The 26,790-nt window shown below is 43.6% G+C and overlaps 2 protein-coding genes and 1 long non-coding RNA gene across 7 annotated transcripts; 1 reads left to right on the top strand and 2 right to left on the bottom strand.

Moving 5' to 3' along the window:
- Positions 1 to 2,612: 2,612 nt before the first annotated feature.
- On the bottom strand, positions 2,613 to 10,491 carry LOC111952877 (MOB kinase activator 2). 2 transcript variants are annotated; one of them, XM_023971856.2, is made up of 6 exons: positions 10,350 to 10,491; positions 10,119 to 10,249; positions 4,382 to 4,527; positions 3,887 to 3,983; positions 3,670 to 3,794; positions 2,613 to 3,403 (listed from the first exon to the last, which is right to left on the bottom strand). In XM_023971856.2, exons 2-6 carry the CDS (start codon positions 10,190 to 10,192, stop codon positions 3,159 to 3,161), a joined length of 687 nt encoding a protein of 228 aa, XP_023827624.1. In that variant the 5' UTR covers positions 10,193 to 10,249; positions 10,350 to 10,491; the 3' UTR covers positions 2,613 to 3,158. The 2 variants fall into 2 exon arrangements, with proteins under 2 accessions (XP_023827624.1, XP_023827623.1); XM_023971855.2 differs by having other exon boundaries at positions 10,119 to 10,488.
- Positions 10,492 to 11,254: 763 nt separating this feature from the next.
- LOC139023058 (uncharacterized) lies at positions 11,255 to 11,862 on the top strand. 2 transcript variants are annotated; one of them, XR_011474197.1, is made up of 3 exons: positions 11,255 to 11,526; positions 11,588 to 11,623; positions 11,766 to 11,862. It is a non-coding gene; the product is annotated as an uncharacterized lncRNA (long non-coding RNA). The 2 variants fall into 2 exon arrangements; XR_011474198.1 differs by lacking the exon at positions 11,766 to 11,862 and adding an exon at positions 11,681 to 11,732.
- A 459-nt stretch (positions 11,863 to 12,321) lies between these two features.
- Positions 12,322 to 26,772, bottom strand: LOC111952728 (serine/threonine-protein phosphatase 6 regulatory subunit 2). 3 transcript variants are annotated; one of them, XM_023971622.3, is made up of 26 exons: positions 26,180 to 26,772; positions 25,796 to 25,917; positions 25,304 to 25,439; positions 25,082 to 25,180; positions 24,469 to 24,655; positions 23,111 to 23,248; positions 22,954 to 23,019; positions 22,757 to 22,869; positions 22,561 to 22,674; positions 20,210 to 20,330; positions 19,854 to 20,045; positions 19,539 to 19,763; positions 19,390 to 19,454; positions 19,122 to 19,237; positions 18,942 to 19,027; positions 18,748 to 18,825; positions 18,547 to 18,644; positions 18,355 to 18,409; positions 18,090 to 18,214; positions 17,478 to 17,659; positions 16,920 to 17,277; positions 16,732 to 16,817; positions 16,404 to 16,626; positions 16,122 to 16,145; positions 13,620 to 13,736; positions 12,322 to 13,545 (listed from the first exon to the last, which is right to left on the bottom strand). In XM_023971622.3, the coding sequence occupies exons 3-26, from the start codon at positions 25,429 to 25,431 to the stop codon at positions 13,512 to 13,514; spliced, it is 3,030 nt and encodes a 1,009-aa protein (XP_023827390.1). In that variant the 5' UTR covers positions 25,432 to 25,439; positions 25,796 to 25,917; positions 26,180 to 26,772; the 3' UTR covers positions 12,322 to 13,511. The 3 variants fall into 3 exon arrangements, with proteins under 3 accessions (XP_023827390.1, XP_023827392.1, XP_070291326.1); XM_023971624.3 differs by lacking the exon at positions 16,122 to 16,145 and having other exon boundaries at positions 26,180 to 26,768; XM_070435225.1 differs by lacking the exons at positions 25,796 to 25,917; positions 26,180 to 26,772 and adding an exon at positions 25,602 to 25,708.
- Positions 26,773 to 26,790: the final 18 nt, after the last annotated feature.

Here is a 26,790-nt window from a genome sequence, read left to right on the forward strand (position 1 = left end):
TAATGCTTAATATGTAACGTATGGATGAGCAGACGGTCCGTCTTCTCTGTTTAAAAATGCATTGTAGTACCATAATATGTTTGTAACAGTTATGGTATACTAGCTATACACAATATGTTTCACAGAGAATCCAGCAGAATCTGGAAAAGAAACAGACACATCTAGGTCGTTAGATTTCTCCAGCTTCTTTTGCAGTTGTTCTAATAATGTCTGGATATTTTTTTGCTGAATTAGAAAAACATTAAACATTTTAGACTTATATCAGAATGGATTGTTTCAAAGCCAAGCTGATTTGGAATGTTTGRATAACAGAGCAGAACAGTATGATATCAGCATGAAGCCTCACTTTCACACAGCTCTCTTTTCTTCCTCACAGAACCACTGAGGGTCCACTGTGTCATCCTCTCTGTTCTCCTCTGGAACCACCGCTCTGCCATGTTCACACCCGGGTTGGGCGTCTCAGCTCTCTATAAGGAAGTCTAAGATCCCTGCACCTTTTCCCCGTAGATGGTTCCGTTAAACCGCAATACAGCTGGAGGTTGTTGGAGATCAATGTTTTACTTCTGTTCAAACCAGAATGTCCTATTAAGACATGATGCATTCTTCCCTTGATTCCTTGCATCCTCTCTCCTACTCCCTCCCTCCCTCCCTCCCTCAAAATGCAGGCTACAAATTGAAGGGTACTAATACTAAAATGAGTTATGTGGGTATTAAAACTCGGAACTTGTATTACTGACGGTGGATAGTGGATAATATTTAACATGATAGGCTACAAATGGAAAATAGTGAAAGTCGGAGCATGTAATTAACATTCGAGAGTGCACAAAGGTTAAACGGCGCCCTCTGGCTCTGCCTCCCCAAGTGGTAAAAGTAGATATTTTTCCACTTGGAACCTGACAGGTTGCTCAAACTTATTAATGGTTTTCTCACACATAAAGCTGGTGGAATTAAGTCAAGGTCAGAATACGCATATCCGTAGACACCTCTGCCACACGTCCATTTCTGCAATCTCCAACCCAAACAAATAGCTGGCTGGTACATGCATTTCCCCATGCTAAAGTTCCAGGTCAGAATGCGCACAGACAGGAAAGTGCATGAAAAAGCAATTAAGTTCCATTTATGTGCACATATCTTGGTTCTGAATTGCCCCTTTAAAAGACGTGTATGTTCATATAACTTTTAAAGACGTGTATGTTCATATAACTTTTAAAGACGTGTATGTTCATATAACTTTTAAAGACGTGTATGTTCATATAACTTTTAAAGACGTGTATGTTCATATAACTTTTAAAGACGTGTATGTTCATATAACTTTTAAAGACGTGTATGTTCATATAACTTTTAAAGACGTGTATGTTCATATAACTTTTAAAGACGTGTATGTTCATATAACTTTTTTCAGTAACATCTCTTCCCTTATGTTCAATTTAACTTTTTTATTACTCAAATAGGCCTACAGTTTTACTTAATTTTTTCACCATGACCCTTCATATACTCTCTTAGCTACTGGTCTCAAACTTGTAAAATGCATAATAAAATAAATCACTACACGGTACAAGAAAAGTGATGTTCTGGGACAATTTGACCCGCAATTTGACCTTAGTCTATATACATTTTGAACGGTGTGTCCTAGAAATAAGCTGCTTTCTGCACAGGAATGATATCCCTATGATACTCAGACGCTGAACAACACTGATCTGGAGTCAAATTGACCTGCAATTTGACCCTTGAACTTTCTATAAAACACATAATAAAAATAAATCACTACATGGTACAAGAAAAGTGACATCCATGATGTTCTGGGTCAATTTGACCCCCACAATTTGACCTTGACCTTAGTCTATATAACTTTTGACTGGAGTGTCGTAGAAACAAGCTGCACTATAATGGTGCAACCTCGCCGACCACATAGATATGAGAAGGATTTCCCTATGATGTTCAGAGGCTGAGCAACACTGATCTGAATTTGAGCTGAAACTGAGTTTTGACAAATGTTGACTTACGACGTTGGATCACGGACGATCTGACGGATTTATGACTTTGACATGCATCAAACATTTGGCTCTATTTAAAYGTTGGGGCTATTAACCCAGGGAAAAGAGCATCTGAAAGAAGACATTCTCAGCAACATTTAAGGGAAACTGTGCTTTCTGTGACTGTACTTACTGTATTAACCTGGAACATAACTTGTGTGTAGCCGAATTGAACATAAGGGTAGGGTTTCCTGTATATAGTCTCGCTATTGTTATTTTACTGCTGTTCTTTAATTACTTGATAATTTTATTTCTTATCCATTTAAGAAAATCATTTTTTTAACTGCATTGTTAGTTAGGTAGAAAAMGTTTATTATGTTTTTTTGTCTGTACCCATTCAGGGACTGGTTCCTGGTAGCAGCCTGTAGTCGGGTAATAGTTTAATGAATTATAGCATACTTTACTTGTACCATTAGGAATTGTCTTAAAGGACAGGCTCCTGTTTTATCAGTATTTTCAAGTACTAAGTAAGCATTTCACTGTAAGGTCTACACCTGTTGTATTCGGTGCATGTGACTAATAAAATTTGATTTGAAGGAGAGCATAATAGTTGACCTACAGTATACATGACCGTTGAAATTCATTTGACCTCAGTTTAATAACACCATCTTCATAACATATATTATCTATTATACATATCACATGCAAAAGCATAAAGAGCAATACACATCCTCTTCTTACGTAACCCTTTCCTGCAGTCAAACAACCTAGTGGCCTCGTTGGTAGAATGTTATTCATATTTTTTTATAATTAATAAACAGGATTTTTTTAAATGCAGAAAATCTGGTGTTTCTATGTCAAACAGTTTCGTTATATTTCAGTCTTTTGTGATGTACAGTATATAAAGTCTATTGGGATGTAAATTCAAAATTGAATACATTTCAACTCTATATCTGACATGGTACAGGTGTCTTCTTTTTTTTAAGCCCATGTGTGAGTTGTATACTTTTGTTTCAAAGTAGATTTTCTTAAGACTACCAAGTGACCCTGATTTAGCCCACTGCATTCAAAGGTTAACTCACAGTTTATACAACAGAGTCACTGAGTCTGTCTCTCTAAATTCATTGAAGCTGTGGGTGTGTGTGTGTGTGTGTGTACATCTGTGAAGGTACATTTGTGTGTGTGTCAGGTGAGGCTGTACTGTCCCAGAGCAATGATCAGGTCCTGTAGAGGTTGTGTGTGTTCTGCTTCCAGCAGGTTGTGTTGAAGGCTGAAGTGTGTGAGGTGTATGAACAATGTGTTGAGGTGGGGGTGTAGTCCCAGAACCAGGGCCTCTCTGTAGTGACTCCAGTAGATATGAGCCAGAACACGGAACAACAGCAGAAACACCTTCTTGACCAAGAACACAAAGCCTGCTGGGAACACTGACCCTGGTGATGGAAGGAGGGGAGGAGAGAAGAAATGAGATGGATAGGATGTAGAGAGGTGTTGGGGATAAGAGAGGGAAGGGAAATAGTGAGGATGCAGAGGATGATGTGTAAGGTAGTGGGGGAGAGGGAATGAAAGGGGAGAAGGGTTGAGTATTTTATTGACTGATAGATTAGTTGGTTTGTTATGTTGTAGTCATTGGTTGATGATCAGTAGGGCAGTGAATGTCTGCAGCACTTGTGTTCATTTACTGTGTGTGTGTGTGTACCTGCTCTGGTGGGGAAGACGTCTTCATCTGTCAGTAGGTCTTGGATGTAGGACATGGTATAGTCAAAGTAGAGAGGAGCGGAACACCTCAACTTCTTCCCCTGATCGTCTGTCCATATATACACTCTACACACAGACACATTGAGGGAGCAGAAGGGTGTGTCTGCATGAGTGTGAATATTAACGTACGTACGTGTGTGTGTTTGAGTGTGACTTACGTGTTATCTGGTCCGCAGGCTGTAGGACAGGTGGTAGGAGTACATAACTCAGAAAGGGCACTGGAGAACAGGTTAATATGCTTAAAGAACGCTACCGCTGGAGAGGGGGAGAGAGAAACAGTTTAGGTTATAGTAATGCAATATTGGGATTAGGGATATATCAAATTAACCCTAACTCTTATTTTGGCATAACCCTAAAGTAACCGTATCTTCATGTCCACATCCTGGTTCAATCCCAACCCTAGCTTCATGTCTACATCCTGGTTCAACCGTAACCTCAACCACAACTCTAACTCTAATCTTGGCATAACCCTAACTCACTTTATGTTTAACCCTAATCCTAAAACTGCCAAATAGGGCTCCCATTTCTGAATTCCCAATGTCTGGTCTTGTGTGGTTTTTGTGTGTGTGAGCATTTTGCTTACGTGTGTGTGTGTGTGTGTGTGTGTGTGTGTGTGTGTGTGTGTGTGTGTGTGTGTGTGTTTGTGTACTGACTGTTGCTGGCGAGCCACTCAGCCTGGTCCAGTCCGGGTGGCAGGGCAGTGAGAGCGGTCATGTCGGTGTGTGTGATCCTCTCAGAGATATACTGCTGCTGCAAATAGGGACGCTCCTCCAACACCAGCTCATTGTTATTATCTCCCCTAAACAATACAACACACACAGTTAAAGTGTGAGTGTGTCTGTCAGTATTTAAGTGTCCATGTTTCACTGCTCCAGCTGCAGACATCAGATTGCATAGTTTGCAGTCTGGACTATATGGTTTACTATATGCACAGACACACAGCTGTTGCTGCAGTCTCTTCCCAGGTAGCACATAACGTTCTGAAAACCAATTGTGTTTGTCTTGTTATTCTTGAAAAGAACTCCAATTGACTCTCAACTAATTCATACCTTCAGGTTAATACATTTACTACTATATTATTATAATTGTAGTCTTATAGCGTTATTACTATGCTGTGATGTGTTGGCTTCAGTTCTCAGCTCAAACTCCTCCAATCTAGGAGAGAGCTGGACCTGAGTGATACTAAACTGCAGGATGCAGGACTGGAGCTGCTCTCTGCTCAACTGGGGAATCCACACTGTAAACCGAAGACACTGAAGTAATGACATCGCTCAAATATGCCATTAAAACTAATTTGTTAGAAAATATAAATTAATTCTTCATGTAGAGCTGAGATGTAAATGTTTTTCTCCCACTGCAGGCTGAGAGTTGTAAAGTCACAGCGGAAGGCTTTGCTTCTCTGGCTTCAACTCTGAGGTCAAATCTCTCACACCTGATAGAGCTGGATCTGAGTAACAATGAACTGCAGGATTTAGGAGTACAGCTGCTCTTTGGAGGACTAGGGAGTCCACACTGTAAACTGGAGGTTTTGAGGTGAGATAGAATATGCCGAAAGTTCTGTATGATATATCTCAGCCAGTGTGTGTCAGCGAGTGTGAATATTGTCACGGCTCCTCCTCTGCAGTGCAGGGGGCGGTTCCTCCTGCAGGCAGAGGAGGGTCGTGAGTGATTGGAGCCACCTGGGCTCAGGGAATAAAACTGTCACTAATCACTTCTCTCTCTCTGCTCCTCCAGGTATGCTCATGATTTGTTTGTTCCTTTGTAGTTTTGCATAGTTTTCACTCAGTCATGTTCACACACACATATTCACGCATCCATGCACTTTACATACACCTTACATCATGATACTTCCACACCTCATTCCTTTTTCTTAGTTTAAGTTAATAGTTTGTTTATAATAAAGAACCTTTTTAAATTGGCCTATACCTGTTGTTCGTGTCCCCTCATTTTTGTCACAGGCTATGAGCCGGCTTGTGACAATATATACATACTGAAATACACATTCGGTATATATTCATGCATGTTGTAGTACAATGAGCCCAGCTAGCACATAATGTTCTGAGAACCATATGTTTCTTAGAGCTTGGTGAGAGCATGGTTATCCCATGGTTATTTTGTACACAACCTTCTGGGAATTGTGCAGGATAGTTGCTTGGTTTGGAACATTCTCAGCGCATTTAAGGAATTTGACCCAAAAAATTTTTTTGTGGTATTTCATTACTTTTACCTTAAAATTCAAACATGGTTAGATTTGTCAATTTTGGTAACGTTCAAGGAACGTTCTCTAACTGGTTTGACATTGGGGAATGTTCTCAAATAGTTCAGAGAACATTAAGAAACAACGTTCTTCTGTGGGAATTTCAGTACTTCAGCATAACGTTTCCTACAGGTTTCCTCATAGTTCTATTTGTTATTGTTACATAAAACCCACACAACATTAGTAACGTTCAAAGAATGTTCTAAGAATGTTATTAAAAAATATATACATTCCGTTCTCAGCGTCAACAAAACTGTCTATTCTCTATCTTGTTCAGGTGTATTGGCCGCACTTTGAAATGGGGTCTGTTTGAATAGACAAAAATTAATAAATAAAACTTTGAATGAATATAAAAATTAAAAAGAAACACACTAGCGCCATCCCGGTGGTGCAGTGGACTAGTTCAACGGATAGAGAATACAAGATCATAAGTGCGAATCTCACTGACGCTGTGCCACAATAAAATGCCTAAGCAAATTCATTTCAATGTCCTATCTGTGTTCAAAACAGTTAACCTAAGCTAGCAGTGTTATTAAAAGTCTTATTGAAACCTTCAGTGAAAGTGTCACGCCCTGGCCTTAGTTATCTTTGTTTTCTTTATTATTTTAGCTAGGTCAGGGTGTGACATGGGGGATGTAAGTGTTTTGTATTGTCTAGGGGCTTTGTATGTTTATGGGGCAGTGTCTAGTCTAGGTATATGTATGTCTATGGTTGCCTAGATTGGTTCTCAATTAGAGACAGCTGTCTACAGTTGTCTCTGATTGGGAACCATATTTAGGCAGCCATATTCATTAGGTAGTTCGTGGGTGATTGTCTATGTGTAGTGTTTGTGTCAGCACTATTTGTTTATAGCGTTTCGTTCGTTTGTTGTTTTGTTAGTTTGTCAAGTGTTCTTCATTTCGTTTCATTAAAAGAAGAATGCATTGTTATCACGCTGCGCCTTGGTCCTCCTCTCTTCAATGTTACGACGATCGTGACAGAAAGTAATTTAAAAACGTTCAAATAAACAATAATTTCCATTCTCAGAATGTTCATAAAACAATCTCAGAACCTCCCTGCAAACTAAAAAATGTACTCCCAGAACAAGCAACATTTTCACTCCTTGTCTCAGAATGTCTAAATAAAAAGTTGTTTTACCGGTCAGGAAACTTATGGCTTCGTTACCAGACCAGTGGGAAACCAAAAACGTTCTCTGTCACAACTTCCAAGGACCTACAGTGACCAAAAATATAAACGCATGTAAAGTGTTGGTCCCGTGTTTCATGAACTGAAATAAAAGATCCCAGAAAGGTTCCATACACACAAAAAGCTTATTTCTCTCAAATGTTGTGCACAAATTTGTTTACACCCGTTAGTGAGCTTTTCTCCTTTGCCAAGATAATCCATCCACCAGACATGTGTGGCATATCAAGAAACTGATTAAACAGATGCACCTTGTGCTGGAGACAATAATAGGCCACTCTAAAATGTGCAGTTTTATCACAACACAACGACATAGATGTCTCTAGTTTTGAGGGAGGGTGCAATTGGCATGCTGACTGCAGAAATGTCCACCAGAACTGTTGGCAGATTATTTAATTTAACTACCATAAGCCACCTCCAACYTCCTTTAAGAGAATTTGGCAGTATGTCCAACCGGCCTCACAACTGCAGACCACGTGTAACCACGCCAGCCCAGGACTTCCACATCCGACTTTTCCCCCTGCGGGATCATCTCAGAGCAGTCACTCTGACAGCTGATGAATCTGTTGGTTTGCACAACCGAAGAATTTCTGCACAAACTGTCAGAAACAGGGAATCTCATTTGCGTGCTTGTCGTCCTCACCAGGGTCTTGAGCTGATTGCAGTTCGGCATCATAACCGACAATGGAAATTATTGTTTTTTGAAGGTTTTTAAATAACTTCCTTAACTTTCACTGAAGATTTCAATTATACTTTTAATAACACTGCTAGCTTAGGTTAAATGCTCACCTTCGATGGCCACTGGCACGCTGGAGAAGTGTGCTCTTTCACGGATGAATCCCGGGTTTCAACTGCACCGGGCAGATGGCAGACAGTGTGAATGGCGTTATGTAGGCTGATGTCAACATTGTGAACAGACTGCCCCATGGTGGCAGGGGTGTTATGGTATGGACAGGCATAAGCTACGGACAACGAACACAATTTTATTTTATCGATAGCAATTTCAATGCACAGAGATACCGTGTTGAGATCCGAAGGCCCTTGTCGTGCCATTCATCTGCCGCCGTCACCTCATGTTTCAGCATGATAACGCACAGCCCCATGTCGCAAGGATCTGTACACAATTCCTGGAAGCTGAAAATGTCCCAGTTCAGACATGTCACCCATTGAGCATGTTTGGGATGCTCTGGATCAACGTATACGACAGTGTGTTCCAGTTCCTGCCAATATCCAGTCCAACATTCCACAACCAATAACCTGATCAACTCTATGCGAAGGAGATGTGTCGCGCTGCATGAGGCAGATACTGACTGGGTTTCTGATCCACACCCATACTTTTTTTTTAAGGTATCTGTGACCAACAGATGCAGATCTGTATTCCCAGTCATGTGAAATGCATATATTAGGGTCTAATGAATTCATGTAAATTGACTGATTTCCTCATATGAACTGTAACTCAGTAAAATCTTTGAAATTGGTGCATGTTGCGTTTCAATTTTTGTTCAGTGTAAATGTGCTAGCTTGGTTATCTCCGGTGCTCATGGGTGCTAAAGCGAATTAATTATGCACCTGTGTAATGAGATTAAAGAGCTGTGTGTCTGGTCGTTACGGAAGCATCTGTTCGGCATAACAAATCAGAGTTGAGGAGGGGTGGTCTGAGGAGATGATAAAGTGAGAGGGGTAATACTTGTTATAATGCATTATAACCACAGACACATTAAATGTATTGTGATATTGGTCAATGTCTCTGTCCTAGAGAGTCTAAACCAGGGACTGGAGCCAGAGAGATTTGACTTCATGCAAAGCAGGTCCAAGTTTTCCACTGTACTACACTACACTGTCAATGTTTTCCACTGACTATATCACCACACAGTCAGTGAAGTGAAAGCAACGAAAATACTTTCAACCTTGATATCTGTGTGTGTATTTGAGAATGTGTGTGTGTGTGTGTGTGTGACCTTGTTACACTGATAACAGACACATTCTGTTCTCTATGAGGAGTTTCAGTCCCTGCTGGGGTTGCCTTGGTGTGTGTGTCCTATTGGCAAAACAGCATGGCCTTTGTCCACAGGAGAAAGAGAGAGACAGAGAAAGCCAGCGAGAGCAAGTGAACGATGACAGAGGGAGGTTAGGGTTAAAGGGTAAGGTCAGGACAAAGTATGTAGGAATCTTCATAATTGCTTTTAAACAGCATCTGGGGATGGTACAGACAGAGGGAAGGTCACACTGGGAATCAATATAGTGAATTAGTGGTGAACACAGCGATCAGGCTGGTTTTACCACGCTGAGGGAACTGTCAACTAAACTTCCTCCCTATTCTACTCTACACAATTGTCCTTTTATTTAGACTACACTCTCTACCAACCACCTGTACACACACACACACAAATGAATCCAAAGTAGGTGGTGTGTTTATAGGTAAACAGAATCCACTGTGAGCCTGCTCTCTCACTCGTGTGTGTGTGTTAACGTTTCACTGCACTCTGTGGACGAAGCAAACAGTAAGCCCAGCATAACTGGCTCTGTTCAAAAAGACACACAAGCCATCTATATATTCATGACATTTTTTAAAGCACACACCATCTCTTCTTAAACACTGTTTAAACCACAATCCCATCGTTCCTGCTTTTTGCCTCAGTCAAGGAATCTATATCCGTTGATGTTATCAGACAAATATGTGCCACACACACGTCCTTATAAAGAGAACATTCCTCAGTTTACCATGTCCAGCAGCCATCTCTCTCTTTCCCAGTTCCTACTTCTCTCGCTCTATCCACCTCAGTTCAGATCTTTTGAGTTCTAACTAACTGTTCAACCTACTACCAGCCCTACTCACAAACCCAGTCTAATCTGAACTAGCATAGAACAATGAGAGAGGGAAGGGGGGAAAAGAGAGCGAGGAGATGGAGGGAATGGATAGATTGAGAGAGAGGAAGGGGAGAGATACTTACAGTTTGTTGACGTCAGAGGGCTGGGGTACTATTTGTGTATCCGCAGCAGAGGGGTGACTCTGGCAGCCCCCCATGGCTGGGAGCTAAGACCTCGGAGTAGCCAGCGACAACCCTTTCCATCCGGGGCCGGGCTGTTACACACACAACATAACACACTCACACATGCTCTCACATTCACTCATACAAAACACACTAATGTAGGTACACTATACTACACACTAACACACAGACCTCCTCCAGCAAAGCTCCAAGTATGAATTATATTCCACAAGTGTAAAATCCACTGTGTGTACAGAAAAGTCCTCTGCTCCCTCCTCGTGTTAGTGTGTGTGTGTCTGTTCTTTGTCTGTGTCCCACGCCCCTAGACTCCTCCTCTGTGAGGTGGACAGGCAGGTTTCTCCACAAACATATTTACTGAGCCAAGAGCTCTCTACTCCTCCCCCTCCATCTCTACTCCACCCCTCCCGCCATCTCCCTGCACTAGGTAGCCTCGTGGTCAGAGCGTTGGGCCAGTAACCGAAGAGTTGCTGGATCGAATCCCCGAGCTGACAAGGTAAAAATCTGTCGTTCTGCCCCTGAACAAGGCAGTTAACCCACTGTTCCCTGGTAGGCCGTCATTGTAAATAATAATTTGTTCTTAACTGACTTGTCTAGTTAAATAAAGATTAATTAAAAAAATCTCTACTCCATCCACCCCTTCATCTCTACTCCACCCCTCTCTCCATCTGTAATCCACCCCTCCCTCCCTCCATCTGTAATCCATATCTACTCCACCCCTTCCCTCCCTCTCTCTCCACCCCCCCCTCTCTACTCCACCCCACCCTCTCTCTACTCCACCCTCCATCTCTACTCCACCCCTCCATCTCTACTCCACCCCTCCATCTCTACTCCACCCTCCATCTCTACCTCCACCCCTCCCTACTCCACCCCCTCCCTCCATCTCTACTCTGTGTTGGCTGCTGTGTGTATAATTTAAGCACATGGATCAATGACATTGAGAGCCCAGTGTTGATGGTTGACATATTTATTAGTTTGATATCTGAATTTACAGGCTAGGTTTGACAACAGTAACACACACAATTACATATACAGAAAAGGAACCGCCAGCATCAGAACCCTTTATAAAAGGCCTCCGACTACAGAGAGCACACACCACGTTTGGGTCAGATGCAGTGTGTGGTGTTGTATGGGTCAGATGCAGTGTGTGGTGTTGTATGGGTCAAGTGCAGTGTGTGGTGTGGTATGGGTCAGGTGCAGTGGGTGGTGTGGTTTGGGTCAGGTGCAGTGGGTGGTGTGGTTTGGTCAGGTGCAGTGTGTGGTGTGGTATGGGTCAGGTGCAGTGTGTGGTGTGGTTTGGGTCAGGTGCAGTGTGTGGTGTGGTATGGGTCAGATGCAGTGTGTGATATGGGTCAGATGCAGTGTGTGGTGTGGTGTGGGTGGTCAGATCAGTGTGTGGTGTGGGTGGTCAGATGCAGTGTGTGTGTGGTATGGGTGGTCAGATGCAGGTGTGGTGTGATATGGTCAGATGCAGTGTGTGGTGTGGTTTGGGTCGTCAGATGCAGTGTGTGGTGTGGTTTGGGTCGTCAGATGCAGTGTGTGGTGTGATATGGGTCAGATGCAGTGTGTGGTGTGGTTTGGTCAGTGCAGTGTGTGGTGTGGTATGGGTGGTCAGATGCAGTGTGTGGTGTGGTATGGGTGGTCAGATGCAGTGTGTGGTGTGGTATGGGTGGTCAGATGCAGTGTGTGGTGTGATATGGGTCAGATGCAGTGTGTGGTGTTGGGGTGAAGGTATGACGCAACTCTGGTTAGCTTTATCAGACCCTGAATCAGGGTGGATCCCTCTCCCTGTCCCAAATCTAGCCAATTTCATTAGTCTCTAGCCCACTTTGGCATCACAATAGGTGGATCAAATCGTCATATCACATACAAATATTATTAAGATTTTGTAATAACTCACTGATTCCTTTAAGTCAAACCTCTCTTCCTCAGCGTGAGTAAAAGACCTTGGTGGTTCTGCCCACCATCACAAAGTGCTTTAAACATAAAACCACACAACAACAGAAACTAACTTCACTAAGTCATACCTGAATGACATGCTCTAAATGAGAGAAGGGAGAGAGAGCGCTTTAGATACTGATAAGATGATATAGCATGAGGAATTGTATATGGAAGACATTTCCAATACACTAAASATATACATACATGTACCCACCCACCCACACACCCACTCAACCACACACCCACCCAGGAGGAAGCATGTAGCAGGGTTTCAGGGTCTGATGCTGGGGTAAAAACCATAACACAGATGTCATTATTGCCTCATTTCAACATTATAAACACACACACACACACACACCAACCTGCTAAACATCCGCTTTCCGATACATCTGAATTGATACCAAAAATAGATACGTGTTCATATATATATATATACTGTTTACATTATAATACGTTTACATTATACCACAACCTAATAAAAGGTTCAACGGTCACAATATTACATTTACACAGCTCTGTGGAGGGGTGATATGGAAGGGTGTGAGTGCTTCTGTCTGCGCAAACTCTGTGTTTGTGTGTGTGTATACACTCACGCAGTGGAGTGTGTGTATGCCTCACGCTTTGTGTGTGTCTGTGTGAATAATCATGCTGTGTGTGACGTCACACAGGTGTGCTTTCATCACATCCACAGAACTGCTCTTTTAACCTGAGAATATATATTCCAAATCTCCCACACATACACACAGAGAGAAAGAACAGACGGAATCAATATTTTCACTAGCTGTAATAGTCCACACAGAGAGAAAGAACAGACGGAAAAGTCCACACAGAGGGAGAAAGACAGTGGAGGATTTTCATAATCAGGCTGGATTTTCTATGCTGAAATGATTGAGTCAAATAAATAAAAACTAGGAACACACTTGAAGATCTTACAGTCAGTACTGACTACTCATTCCCCTGCTCCCCAGGCCTCAGACTTTACTCTGCGCTGATGATGTGACTACAGCGGGAATGGAGCGTCTTCTCAACTTAAAGTGTAAAAAAATCCGGCTGAGTCAAGAACTAACAACACTACATAAAGCTGGATCTCACACACGTCGCAGTGTGGTGATAGGTGTGTAGGAGAGACTACAGCAGAAGGGCAGGCACAAACATCACATGAATCTGTTTATAAACTGTTGTGTTTAGGAGCTGTGGTTTGGCTTCCGGAATGGCTTTTCTCTTCTGCTTTCTGACTCTCTCAGCCACCGTAGATGTCCTAGACACAGACCTATGACAGGGCAGCACTCCTCACGATACAAGACGTTGCATGGCATGGAGTGTTGTTGGGAAGTGGAGTGTGTTAGAGTTTGCTAGGGAATGGAGTGTGTATGTGTGTGTCATTGTACCGTAGTACTAGGCCGGTCCGTTTGCCAAGGATGGTGTGTCTCTGTGGGGAGAGTGGAGGTGATGGTGTCAGTGAAGAAGCAGGTACACAAGACAGAGACACAGATACACACTTACTTTGTGACGGTGGCAGGCCGAATTTTGAGGGGAGCAGCGGTGGCATTGAGAGGGTCTCCTCCACCCATCACCCTCTCTTTCTCCTTCATCTTTTCTTTCTCTCTCATGTCAGCCTCACTGTAAGAGTAGAAAGACATAAGTAATAACATATTGGCTGTGTCTCAAATCACACCCTCTTCCCTGTATAGGGCACTATTATTGGCCAGATCCCTACAGTGCATTCTGAAAGTATTCAGACCCTTTGACTTTTCCACATTTTGTTATGTTACAGCCTTATTCTAAAATGTATTCAATTGTTTTCCCCCCTCAATCTACACACAATACCCTATAACGACAGAGGAAAAACGTTATTAAAAAAAAAATATATATATACATTTCTGCAAATTTATAAAAATCTTGGGTATGACGCTACAAGCTTGGCACACCTGTATTTGGGGAGTTTCTCAGATTCTTCCCTGAAGATCCTCTCAAGCACTGTCAGGTTGGATGGGGAGCATCACTGCACAGCTATTTCCAGGTCTCTCCAGAGATCGCTCGGGTTAAATTTCGAGCTCTGGCTGGGCCACTCAAGGACATTCAGAGACTTGTCCCGAAGCCCCTACTGCGTTGTCTTGGCTGTGTGTTTAGTGTCGTTGTCCTGTTGGAAGGCGAACCTTCGCCCCAGTCTGAGTTGCTGAAAGCTCTGGAGCAGGTTTTCATCAAGGATCTCTGTACTTTGCTCCGTTCATCTTTGCCTCGATCCTGACTAGTCTCCCAGTCTTTGCAACTGAAAAAATAATCTTGTTTCTCATGGTCTGAGAGTCTTTAGGTGCCTTTTAGCAAACACAAACAGGTTGTCATGTGCCTAGCCACTCTACCATAAAGGCCTGATTGGTGGAGTGCTGCAGAGTAGGTTGTCCTTCTGGAAGGTTCTCCCATCTCCACAGAGGAACTCCGGAGCTCTGTCAGAGTGACCATCGGGTTCTTGGTCACCTCCCTGACCAAGGCCCTTCTCCCCCGATTGCTCAGTTTGGCCGGGCGGCCAGCTCTAGGAAGAGTCTTGCTGGTTCCAATCTTCTTCCATTTAGGAATAATGGAGGCCACTGTGTTCTTGGGGACCTTCAATGCTGCAGAAATATTTTGGTACACTTTCCCAGATCTGTGCCTCGACACAATCCCGTCTCTGAGCTCTACAGACAATTCCTTCGACTTCATGGTTGGTTTTTGCTCTGACATGCACTGTCAACTGTGGGACCTTATATAGACAGATGTGTGCCTTTCCAAAATCATGTCCAATCAATTGAATTTACCACAGGTGGACTCCAAGTTGTAGAAACATCTCAAGGATGATAGATGGAAACAGGATGCACCTGAGCTCAATTTCAAGTCTCATAGCAAAGGGTCTGAATATGAATGTAAATAAGGTATTTCTAAAAACCTGTTTTCGCCTTGTCATTACGGGGTATTGTGTGTAGATGGATTAAATAAACAATTTCTTCATCAATTTTAGAATAAGGCTGTAACGTAACAAAATGTGGAAAGTGACTGGACATTTCCCGCTCAGCCCAGTCAAAACTGTTCGCTGCTCTGGCCCCCCAATGGTGGAACAAACTCCCTCACGACGCCAGGACAGCGGAGTCAATCACCACCTTCCGGAGACACCTGAAACCCCACCTCTTTAAGGAATACCTAGGATAGGATAAAGTAATCCTTCTGACCACCCCCCCCCCCCCCCTTAAAAGATTTAGATGCACTATTGTAAAGTGGCTGTTCCACTGGATGTCATAAGGTGAATGCACCAATTTGTAAGTCGCTCTGGATAAGAGCGTCTGCTAAATGACTTAAATGTAATGTAAATGTAATGTAAATGTAATGTAAATGTGAAGGGGTCTGAATACTTTTCGAATGCACTGTATGTGGCAGCCCTATGTGGTTCTGATCAAAAGTAGTGCACTATATAGGATTTTCGAGCGCTTTTGGATTTGCCTCTAGTAGACCCATCAGAACTCAGCATAGACCTAGAGTAGAGAGGCATAGTCATAAGGTCAGAGAGGAATGTAGGGATGCCCAGCCAAAGGTCAGAGGTCAAAAACATACAGTTAGTTATCATGCAGCTGAACACAAAGCTCAATGTCTTGCAGCAGAACTGCAGTCCATTCACTGCTAATAGGGTGGCAGGTAGACTAGCGATTTGAGCGTTGAGCCAGTAACCGAAAGGTCGCTGGTTCGAATACCTGAGCCAACAAGGTCAAATCTGTTGATGTTCCCTTAAGCAAGGCATTTAACCCTAATTTGCTCCAGGGGCGCGGTACTACTATGCCCAACACTTTAAAACAATACATTTCACCTATCTGGTATATGCGACAATAAAAACCTGTCTTTTTTTTGTTAGCAGATGTCATCTGTGGCTATGTTTCCATTGGGTTTTGCTCTGCAAAGTGTTATACACTCTGTAACACTCCCAAGCCAATACAACTCCAAAGGCAACACACTCAATGGCTAGAGACCTCATACACTACATACCATCTGACTGCAGGATGAAACACTCTGGAGAGGAAATTCAGAAGTGGAGGAGAGAAGATGGAAGGGAATGTGGGAGTGGAGGGAAGAGAAGAGGAGTGGAAGAGGGCAAGACAAGAAATTAGGAGAAGAGGAGGGAGGACAGATTTGGAAAGTGGGAGGGAGGGAAGGAGAGAGGAAAAGAGAGAAGGTAAGATGAGAGGAGTGGTGTGGTGAGGACACTGGACAGTAAGGCAGGGAAAGGAATATACTGCACGACTGAGAAGAGAATGTGTGTGTGTGTACCTGGTGAAGACAMCTTTCTCGTTCTTGGCGTCCATCCTAAGTCTGATGGTCTCCCGTCCGGCGGTTGTGACAACGGTCTCTGTAGTAACAATTTCCTTGGATACCGTCTCCATAGTAACAGATTCAGTCTTGTCCTCTTCATCACTTTCTGAGCCTCCTGATGAAGAGCTGTCTGATGCTACCAGGGGAGCCTTCCTCGCCACACACACACTCCACACACAAGCTGCAGAGAAAACACACACACACACACGTTTATTCACACACACACACTTTGCAAATTGAACACACACGGTTACACACGCCATGCAGGGAGAACACACAGACTTACAGTTCTTGTCCTGGCTGGGTTTTGTTTTGTCTAACCCACAGATCTCTGAGTCTACTGGAGAAGTGCACCTCGGACCTGTCTCTGAACTGAATACACACACACACACACACACACACACAKACGAATATAAACTTATACATGAGCAGCAGAATGTTCATAAAGACAGACTGAAATGTGGCTACACTCACCAGCAGAAGGGCTGAAAGTCAGTGAACTTGGCCCAGCCCTTCTCTGCAGTTATGGGTTGGGGGGCGGGGCTGCCCCATGCATCCACGCCCACTTCTGACTTGGGGGCAGGGCTGTCCCATGAGTCTACGCCCACTTCGGACTTGGGGGTGGGGCTACCCCATGGGTCTATGCCCACCCCTGATTTAGAGGTGGGGCTACCCCATGGGTCTACGCCCACTCCAGGTGTGGGGGCAGGGCTACCCCATGGGTCTACGCCCACTCCAGACTTGGGGGTGGGGTTAGCCCATGGATCCACACCCCCTCCAGGAGAGGGGTCCTTAGAGTTCACCTCCCCGAAACTAGCCGCCCAGCCAGGGCCTGAGGAATAAATGTAACTCAGAGCTGAGGACCAGACACACAAACAAAACAAGAAGAACCAGAAACATACGCATCGACTACCACAGCAACAAACAACTAAAGAAAGTGATAAACACATACAACCACAAAAACACCCCATGAACAAAAACACATTGAATACCCACACACAAGCAGACCTGTGTTCAAATAGTCATCCTTACTCTGTGCAGTCTCAGTCTGGCTGATGTTCTCAGTCTGGCTGATGTTCTTGCTGTGTTTCGTCTGACCTGTGACCTCACTAGGCACCTCCCACTCCTCCGTTTCAGAACCTGTTGAGCTATCAGCAGTATCGCTCACCCCATCACTCTGAGCCGCTCCAACAGACGTCCGCGACCCCCCAAACCTGAGAGAGCAAGACAGAGAGTGTTGTATGTGTACCTGGTCCCGTGTGTGTCGTATTCTGGTCCTGGACCAGGTGTGRTGTATTCTGGTCCTGGTGTGCCGTATTCTGGTCCTGGTGTGTCGTATTCTGGTCCTGGTGTGTCGTATTCTGGTCCTGGTGTGTCGTATTCTGGTCCTGGTGTGTCGTATTCTGGTCCTGGTGTGTNTCGTATTCTGGTCCTGGTGTGTCGTATTCTGGTCCTGGTGTGTCGTATTCTGGTCCTGGTGTGTCGTATTCTGGTCCTGGTGTGTCGTATTCTGGACCTGGTGTGTCGTATTTTGGTCCTGGACCAGGTGTGTCGTATTCTGGTCCTGGACCAGGTGTGTCGTATTCTGGTCCTGGTGTGTCGTATTGTTAATCTAAGTGTGTGAATGTGTGTGTGTTCGTATACCTGGTCCTAGACTTGGTGTGTGTAGTGTAGTTAATCTCTCTCTCCTCCCAGATATCTTCCTCTTCGTTGTCATCAAACGACTGGATCTTCTCCTTAGTGCAGGCCTCAAATGCTGCAGTCTTAGCCTGCACATGCATGCACACACACCACAATGTATGCGTATAGATCCCTGCACAACTGTACTCGTTGACCAGTCTACGTAATGACTCAGACAGTGAATTTAAAATGGAAGCACCTAGGAGAGGCTATGGACTCTGTCACTCACAGTGTCCTCTGTGTCCACGTTGAAGTTAATCTCTGCGATCCGGTCAAAGGTGGCACTGCCGCACACAACATACACACAATCAAGTCAGAACCACTTAGAGGACTTACTTGATGTTGTGTGTGTGTGTGTGTGTGTGTGTATGTGTGTGTGTGTGTGTGTGTGTGTGTGTGTGTGTGTGTCTGTCTGTCTTACTTGATGTTGTCGCCGTGTTCTGAGAACTCGTCGTCATTGAAGCCGAACTGATCCACAAAGTTAGCAGTGATCTGCTGGATCTGGTAGTCTGAGAATGTCTGAAAGACAGCAGACATTGAAAACAGAACTGGATTATGGTAACTACCATGACAGAGTAGGAGCAGTAGATGACTATCTGGAAATACATGCGTGTGTGTCTACCTGTTGCAGTGACAACTCTTTGGGGAAGGGACTCTGTCTGTCATCGTCTTCACTGGAGGAGCGCAGGTTGTGAGACACCTGGAACACACAAGGCCAGGGGTTTTACTTGTGTATGTATGTGTGTGTGTATGTGTGTGTGTGTGTATGTATGTGTGTGTGTATGTGTGTGTGTGTGTATGTATGTGTGTGTATACCAGGTCTACAGTGTTCTTCCTGTTGATCTCTGTCAGGGCCTGGTCTACAAAGATCTCCCAGCGCCCCTTGCAATCCACAAGCAGCTCTGCAACACACAATCACAGTAAAGTCAGCTTCACACACAGACAGTTATTCTACAATAGGTTTGTTGTGTCCCTAAGTAACCCACACAGCCCTACCTGTAATAAGGCTGCTGATCTGGCTGTGTACTGGTCCTTTCTCCATGCTACAGACTACAGTGTTGGCGATCCTAGTCAGGTGACCCATGTAGCCTCTCCTCATGCCCCCCTCCGCCCTGAGAACATACACGTTCGTGCCAATATGTAACACACACAATTATATTTATGAACGTTAACACACTATACTAGTGATACACCAATCACAGATGACAAAACAGGTTCAAAAACAGCTGAATTGCTATCTGTTTAACAGTTTTAAGTATCTTACTGCATCTTATCATTCTCCTCCCAGGCCTCCAATATCCTCTGAACCAGACGACAGTCCTGAAACAACTACAGATGGAGAGAGAGAGAGAATGTTACTGAGACACCCAGGCAGGCAGAGACAGAGAGAGACAGAGACAGACAGACACGTACATGGGTCACCAGTGGGTTGTGTGTGGAGATGTCGGGAGGAACAGAGGGCAGTGGGAGTGTGGGGCCAGGCGAGGCCTGCTTCTCCTGGGGCTCCTGCTCAAGCCTGGGATTTTCCTGGGTAACCAGGGGTCTCTGCTCCTGTGCAGAGTGGCTGAGGATGGCTGCCACACACAGCTCCACTTGGAAGTGCAGGAAGTTGTTCCAGGTGTACTTAAAGAACAGGTCCTGCAACACACAACAAAAACAGGTTAACGGATAAAAGAGGTAAAGGTGTATACAAACCAGGACATGGTGTGTGTGTGTGTGTGTACTGACCAGTAGAATGTTTATGGTGTTGAGTCTGCAGAGCTCCAGTGTGACGGTGTTGTTATAAATGGTGTTGTTACAACAGATGTAATAACTGGTGTTAGTGGTCTGTAGCAGAGAGGCCATCAGCCTGGCCACATGGAGACGACAGTTACCCAGTGGCACCTCCAACACACCTAGACTGGTAAGCATGGGGGTCACCTACAAACACACGTCATTGAGTTTTATGATGTGTTGAATAGTTGACATTACAGCTCTGACACTTTACATGGCATAACAGTACAAGACTGTATGGGTGACTAAGTCAGAGACTACAGGATGTGTGTATGTTGAAGGTGTGTGTTTGCGTGCGTGTGCAAGTTTACCCTGGGCGGATCCAGCAGTAGTTGGTGGTAGTGTGTGAGGTGGGGTTGGATGGCCTGCAGGATGCTACTGTTGACACACCTCTCATGTCCTTGAACACACACATCCAACATACCCTCTACCCTGGAACACACACACACAGGTAAGATAAGTATCTTTAGATAAGCATCTAGATCAGTCACAACTTTCCCATTTACACCCCCTATCCATGGGCAGTAGCTACTGAGAAATGTCGTCCTGTCATAAGAGGAAATGTGTGTGTGTGTAGTGAAACCAAAAAGAGGCTGTGACCACATTCCTATACATCCTATCTAATAGAGAGCAATATTAATTTACTATTTTTGAAGGCAATAACGGAGGCTAACTCCGCCATGGCTCGTTGGCCAAAGCCTATTGGGAAATGAATGGGTTTTTTGGATAAACTCTGAAAATAAGGTCTGTGGTAAACACAGGTTTAAAGGGTAGGAAGCATGAGTTTTTGCTCGCCAATGTAACAACACGGTGTGGTCAAAGACTTAGTAACTTAGTTGTAGTCACGATCTGGTTAGCTATAAGTACAAACATGGTTTTGTTTTTGGGTCATTACATATTTAATACATTATTTCCAGATATCTTCTAAACAACCCACAATGCACTATTTCTCAACGTCACATGGAAAATCTATTCTGTGCTGCCTAGTTCGTATGCTAGCTCGGCAGCTAGCTCAAGCTGGCTAACGTTAGCCACTAGCTATGCTAGCACGTAATTACATTCCAGACCAAGTGTTGGCGGTGGTGAGCTACAATCCACTGATCAAGAGGTGTGATATACAAATGGGGCACCTGCGGCATCCCCGTGCTCTTTACGAACTTTGTGGCGGTTATCTAGTGGGAACCCATTAGCATGGCAGGCTCTGGTGCCTTCTTGCCGTAGGCTCAAAACAAAATAGAAAAATCATACCTGCTTGCTAATTGTGTAGTACCCGTTCTTTAATCTGTTCTCCTGTTTGTTTTGTCAACTATTCAGCATGTTCTCTGTGAAGTAGGCTACGAGAGTTTTGTAACTTTTCCCACCTTGGCTTAGTGCTATCACGCTAGTTGACTGACTTCTGGAATCTATCTATTTTATATTTTTCTCACTATATAGCTATTGGATTTCCCTGACTCTCCCTCGGCCCAGCGAAACGCCCATCTACCCCTCGCTTTGGTAGCCAACTCAGCTTGCACTCTGAAAAGTTTTACCATGGGATGGGCCAAACACTTCAATCTGTAGATCTCTTTGCTTTTAATCTGCGGTTATGTTTAAGTTGTGTTAGGTGTGGTTGGCTATGCTAGTTGGCTAAATAGCTAACATTAGCTGGCTGGCTAGCTTGCTGGCTAAGATAACTGCATATAGCTAACATTCTTTGAAAACTGGTTAGATGGCTTTATGCATTTCCAAAACTTAAATGTACTTTAATGTAGCTGTACGCTAGGTATTGATAACAACTGGCTGACTATTGCAGTGCTAATGTAACGATAGCAGGCTGGCAGGGCAAACGTTAGTAAACTATTAGGGCTAAAGTTAYCAAGCTAGTTGGCTAGCAACCTTGCAAGTTGATTGGTAACAATTAATGAATTTATGAAAGTTACCATTCGCAATATAACGTCAAGAGAAGAAAAAGCCTAGAAGGAGGAGAGATGACTAAAAACGATTTGGTTGACCGTTTTATGTGTGGATTAATTGTCGGAGTAGAGGACCTTGTGCATTTCAGGTAAAATAACAACTCAATGTTTATATTCCAGGACAAATTAGGCAGCAACAGCAAGCTAGCTAAATAGGACAAATTAGCTAGCAAGTGCAAGCTAGCTAGCTAAATTGCCATAAATGTTTAATGCTTTTCGACCTGTCCCCAAATTAATGTAATTGGTTCAGAGTTTGTTTTGATATTTTAACCTGCGTGTCGTGATCTCGTTTGGTGTGGAGGGACAAAATACATTTTTGCACGATGGCGCATGATTCGATTTGGGTTCCGTGTAATACATCACATCCCCAGAAAACATTTTCCATCATGACTTCGGCAATCTTCGGAATTCTGATAGTTTTTTTGTGAATTTTGAAGCATTTATGTCATCAAAACAAGTACGTAAAGGCTTCATAATTCATAAGGCTCATTTTAACGGACTGATATTATCTCATAGAACAAAACGTATAAGATTTCCTAAGCCTGGGTTAACTCAGACCTTACTTTCTGCATATATCCCAAAACCCCATTAATTTCCCCCATAGGAATGAACCAGAAACAGCGGTAGAAGATGCTAACTCATTTCCCTTTTTTAGGACTGCAAGCTGGCGAGCACCAGGCTTTTTAAGTATGCGAGAATAGAACACCCACCCTGGCCTCCTGATTTCCAGTAAGGTTAGAAGGATTTGAGTTCCACAGATGATACAGCTCTCTGTCCTCTCTCCCACAAACATGTTGTCTAGCAGCTGACCCACACACTCCTTCCTGCAGGAACACACAGGGCAGAGGATATTACAGGTGTTTGTGTTTGTGTGTGTGTGTGTGTGTGTGTGTAAGTGTGACTTACGACTCCAGCACGGCAAGCAGAGGGTCAGCCTCAGAGTTCTCTTGGAGTTGATTGGCCTGGTCTCTGCTCAGACGGATAATGTCACACACAGTCTGGGATGCATTTGACTGTTTCTGAAACACACACACGGCTGGAGTTACCCCGCTGACAGCACTCTCTAGTCATCAGTAGAGTGTGTGTGTGTGTGTCGGTCTTACCTCCTCGTCTTTCCCAGGGTGGATGAGCTCTATAAGCCTCTGGGCCAGCTGCTCTTCATTTAACCACTGCAGAGGGAACACAAACACACACTATTACATACTTTACCACACACTGAGGATGTGTGGATGTGTGTGTGTGTGTGTGTGTGTGTCATACGTTGAGTGTGTCCTGTCTGAGAGGAGCAGGCTCTACACAGCTGATGAGGCGTAGCAGGAGGTCCATCATGGCTGATGTGTTGATGTGATTCAGGACCAGACCTAGGAAACCCTCCTTTCCCCGCAGAAAGGAGATCACCTACAGAGACCACAACACAACCACCTGTCAACCAGATCATCTAAAGACCAAAATAAATGACCATACAACAATATAGGCTACAACAACATCATACAACAAAATGATTACAACCAATATTATCTACCCAAGTAGGGCCCTATAAAATCTGTTTTATTTTTGCCTCATTCAGTTTAGTTTTTCCGAGGTTTCCATTTTTCCCAGTTTTCACTCTCAAAATCAAACTTTTTATAGAAAAACAACAAAATTGGATGTTCTAAGTCCATAACGATGCTTAAAACACATCAGGAGACCACTCTGGGTCAGTTGTGGGACAATAGTTCCCAAAATCATATAACCTGTAGGACTAGGCTACATACCAGTCAAAAGTTTGGACACAACTACTCATTCAAGGGTTTTTATTTATTTTTACACTGTAGAATAATAGTGAAGACATCAAAACTATGAAATAACACAAATGGAATCATGTAGTAACCAAAAAAAGTATTAAACAAATCAAAATATATTTTCAAGTAGCCATCCTTGCTTTGATGACAACTTTGCCAAGAGTGTGCAAAGCTGTCATCAAGGCAAAGGGTGGCTACTTTGAAGAATCTCAAATATAATTTGATTTGTTTAACACRTTTTTGGTTACTACATGATTCCATTTGTGTTATTTCATAGTTTTTATGTCTTCACTATTAATCTACAATGTAGAAAATAATACAAATAAAGAAAAACACTGGAATGAGTAGSTGTGTCCAAACTTTTCCCTGGTACTATATAGATATAAAAAAATGTTAAGCAATGATGAATAAGTTTTATTTCGCAATAGGATTTTTTTCTTCTCCCGGGCAATTGGACGGTACCAATTTATCGGCTTATCAATAAAAAATWAAAAATGTTTTACGGCCAGTAGCCGGCTAACGGAAGTCCTGGTGCGCACACACACACACACACACGCCATTTCAGAAAGTTGCAGGAAAATACGAATAACTGATGCATTTTCTAATAAGATCAATACATTTAGTTGATTTCCTACTAAGTGCAATACATTTTGAATATTGTTGAATTCTGTTTTAATGTCTGGATTCCGTGCGCATTTTCCACAACACAGATTTTATAGGGCTCTACACTAGAGAGGAAACCTTCCTTCTTCTGCAGAAAATGAATCACCGCCACAATGAAACTACAACACAACCAGAATAAAATGATCAACTGTGTGAGAGTTGGTGTTACTGTACCTGTTCGGTCTTGCGTGTGATGAGGTTTCCGATGGTCTTGCTGAAGAAGGACGCAAGAAGGGGGTTGAGGGGAGGGGGCTGCTCCAGGAAAGAGTACAGGGTATCCAGCAGGGGCTTCTCTCCACCCAGCTTATCATTTATCACCCCCACATCACTCGTCAGCAGCTCACACGCTATGTTAGGGTGCCTGGAACACACACACACACACTCAGCAAAGTATCCCACTGACTGACTGACTGATAGACAGTGTGTGTGTCTCTCTACTCCTCTTGGCCCCCAAAGTTTTCTGAGCAAAAATAAAAAAGAATAACAAATAGATTTTTTAATTGTTGGACATAAGACTAAACACACCAGGAAATCACCTCCAAGTGATTTAATTTTGGAAATCAGTTCTCAAGTATTCCCACGCATAATAGAGAGATGTGATCATATACAAAAGTAAGCAAGGTTTGAAATGATTATGTTTTAGTCAAATGTTATCTCTGTTTGGYCTTATTGCGGTCAATTTGCCATCTATAAATTATTTGTAATTATGTTCCTGCCCCCCAACCACCCGCTCGAGAAACAATTCGGCCCGCGGCTGAATCTAGTTGATGATCCCTAGTCCACTCACTTAAAACGTCTTGTTTCTTCCAGGCCAGCAGGGGGCTCTGTGGTGATGAGGTGCAGCAGCTCCTGCATGCAGGTGTCCTGGGACAGGAAGACAAGCAGCCTTGGGCCCAGAGAGGAGTGAAGAGACACTCATTAGCATGACACCATTTCCTATTCGAAATGCTCAAACTAATGCTAATAAACAGTGTGCTTTCTATGGCAGATGTTAATGCTGAAGGATAACCTGCGGTTCTGGGCCTTGCACTCCTGCAGTACGTCCTCCTCCTCCATGAGCTCAGTGAGCGTGACATCATCCTTCTCCAGCAGGGCCTCCAGCTGGGACGACATGTGCAGGTCAAACTTCCAGAACATGGCTGCAGCTGCAAGGAGAAAGAGTGAATAGAAAGTCATCCTCACCAACTGTGTATCAAAGGTTTTGCAACTTTACATTTCCTGCTCGGTCTGGAGTGTGATGAGGTTCGTTCCCCACGGTCTTACTCAAGAAGGATGCGAGGAGGGGGCTTGAATGGGGGGGGGGATACCTAAGTAATGTGTGTCCTTGGTCAGACCTCTTCAGTCATTTGTCTCAAAGACCCAGGAAGGAATGGTCATCTGCATGGACGATTACACACAGCCAGACCCCCCCCTCAGTTTACAGAGGAAGCACTTTAAACCTATAGTGAAATAGATATAGGTTAGATTGCACCTTTAAGTGCGAATGTGTGTGAGTGTTTACCTAATTAATGTGTGTCCTTGGTCAGACCTCTTCAGTCATTTGTCTCATAGACCCAGGAAGGAATGGTCATCTGCATGGACGATTACACACACACCATTGGCGCACACACACTGATAAACGGTCTGCAACCCGAAAAAGTGATAGAAAGGGAGAAAGAATCAGTGGGTTCCAGCACATACACACATCTCTGACTCTCCTAATCTTCAAGATTAGGAAACTGTGCTGCGTAGCAAGGTGGCTAGCTAGCTGCCAATGACTGTCAAATATGTCTGACCATATTAGCTAGTAGGATGTTGTTAGCTAGATAGCTAATTAGACTGCGTATATAGCTAGCCAGGCTGATTATTGCAATCTTGCTATGGCACAGCTACGACAAGCACCTACCTTGTCATTTAGCTCCAGGGCGTCAGTGTCAGTCTGCTAAAGTAGCTAGTTGAGCAGTTTGTTTATATTCCAAGCCAGTCAACTGGAGCTGCACGCCCCATCAACCAAATCTGTCATTAATCTGGCGAGTGTTTCTTTGACAGCTCACAAGAGGCTGCCGGACCCTTCCACCCGTGTATAGTACAATCAATCCCAGCGCCAGTAAATTAATTGTCGCTTTTACCCTCAAGATTGCAGCAAGACAGACAAGGATGCTGTCATATTTTTTTTATCAAAATGGCGGACACTGTTACGGGAACGCGCAAAAGTAAAAGGTAGCTACGGGCACTTGTGATTTATCGTTGTGGTAAAGAGTAGAGATTGTGCTGACTATTACAATTCACAAAAATATGGGTGGCACCATTAAACCATAGCTTTCACACTGCTATATGTATGCCCCCGCCCTAACGGATTATTGTTAATAGGAGATTAGTAAAAATGATAACTGGGTCACACAGTCAGGAGGATACTTCCAAAATTGACAAGCAGACGTTATCTAAAGCTGTAACTGTTAGCCTAGAGATAATGTTATACAGATACATATGTATGTTTGTAGCTAACGGTACGTCATG

This window comes from Salvelinus sp. IW2-2015, linkage group LG26 (genome assembly GCF_002910315.2).
Source record: "Salvelinus sp. IW2-2015 linkage group LG26, ASM291031v2, whole genome shotgun sequence".
NCBI classification, from domain to species: domain Eukaryota; kingdom Metazoa; phylum Chordata; class Actinopteri; order Salmoniformes; family Salmonidae; genus Salvelinus; species Salvelinus sp. IW2-2015.

What these genes read in the sequence shown, in the direction of transcription:
- LOC111952877 (XM_023971856.2), bottom strand. Translation starts at nt 10,192, where the DNA reads ATGGGGGGCTGCCAGAGTCACCCCTCTGCTGCGGATACACAAATAGTA. An exon ending in CCCTCTGACGTCAACAAACT is followed by an intron (nt 4,528 to 10,118) that starts GTAAGTATCTCT and finishes TGTATTGTTTAG; the next exon opens with GGGAGATAATAACAATGAGC. An exon ending in CGTCTTCCCCACCAGAGCAG is followed by an intron (nt 3,404 to 3,669) that starts GTACACACACAC and finishes TTCCATCACCAG; the next exon opens with GGTCAGTGTTCCCAGCAGGC.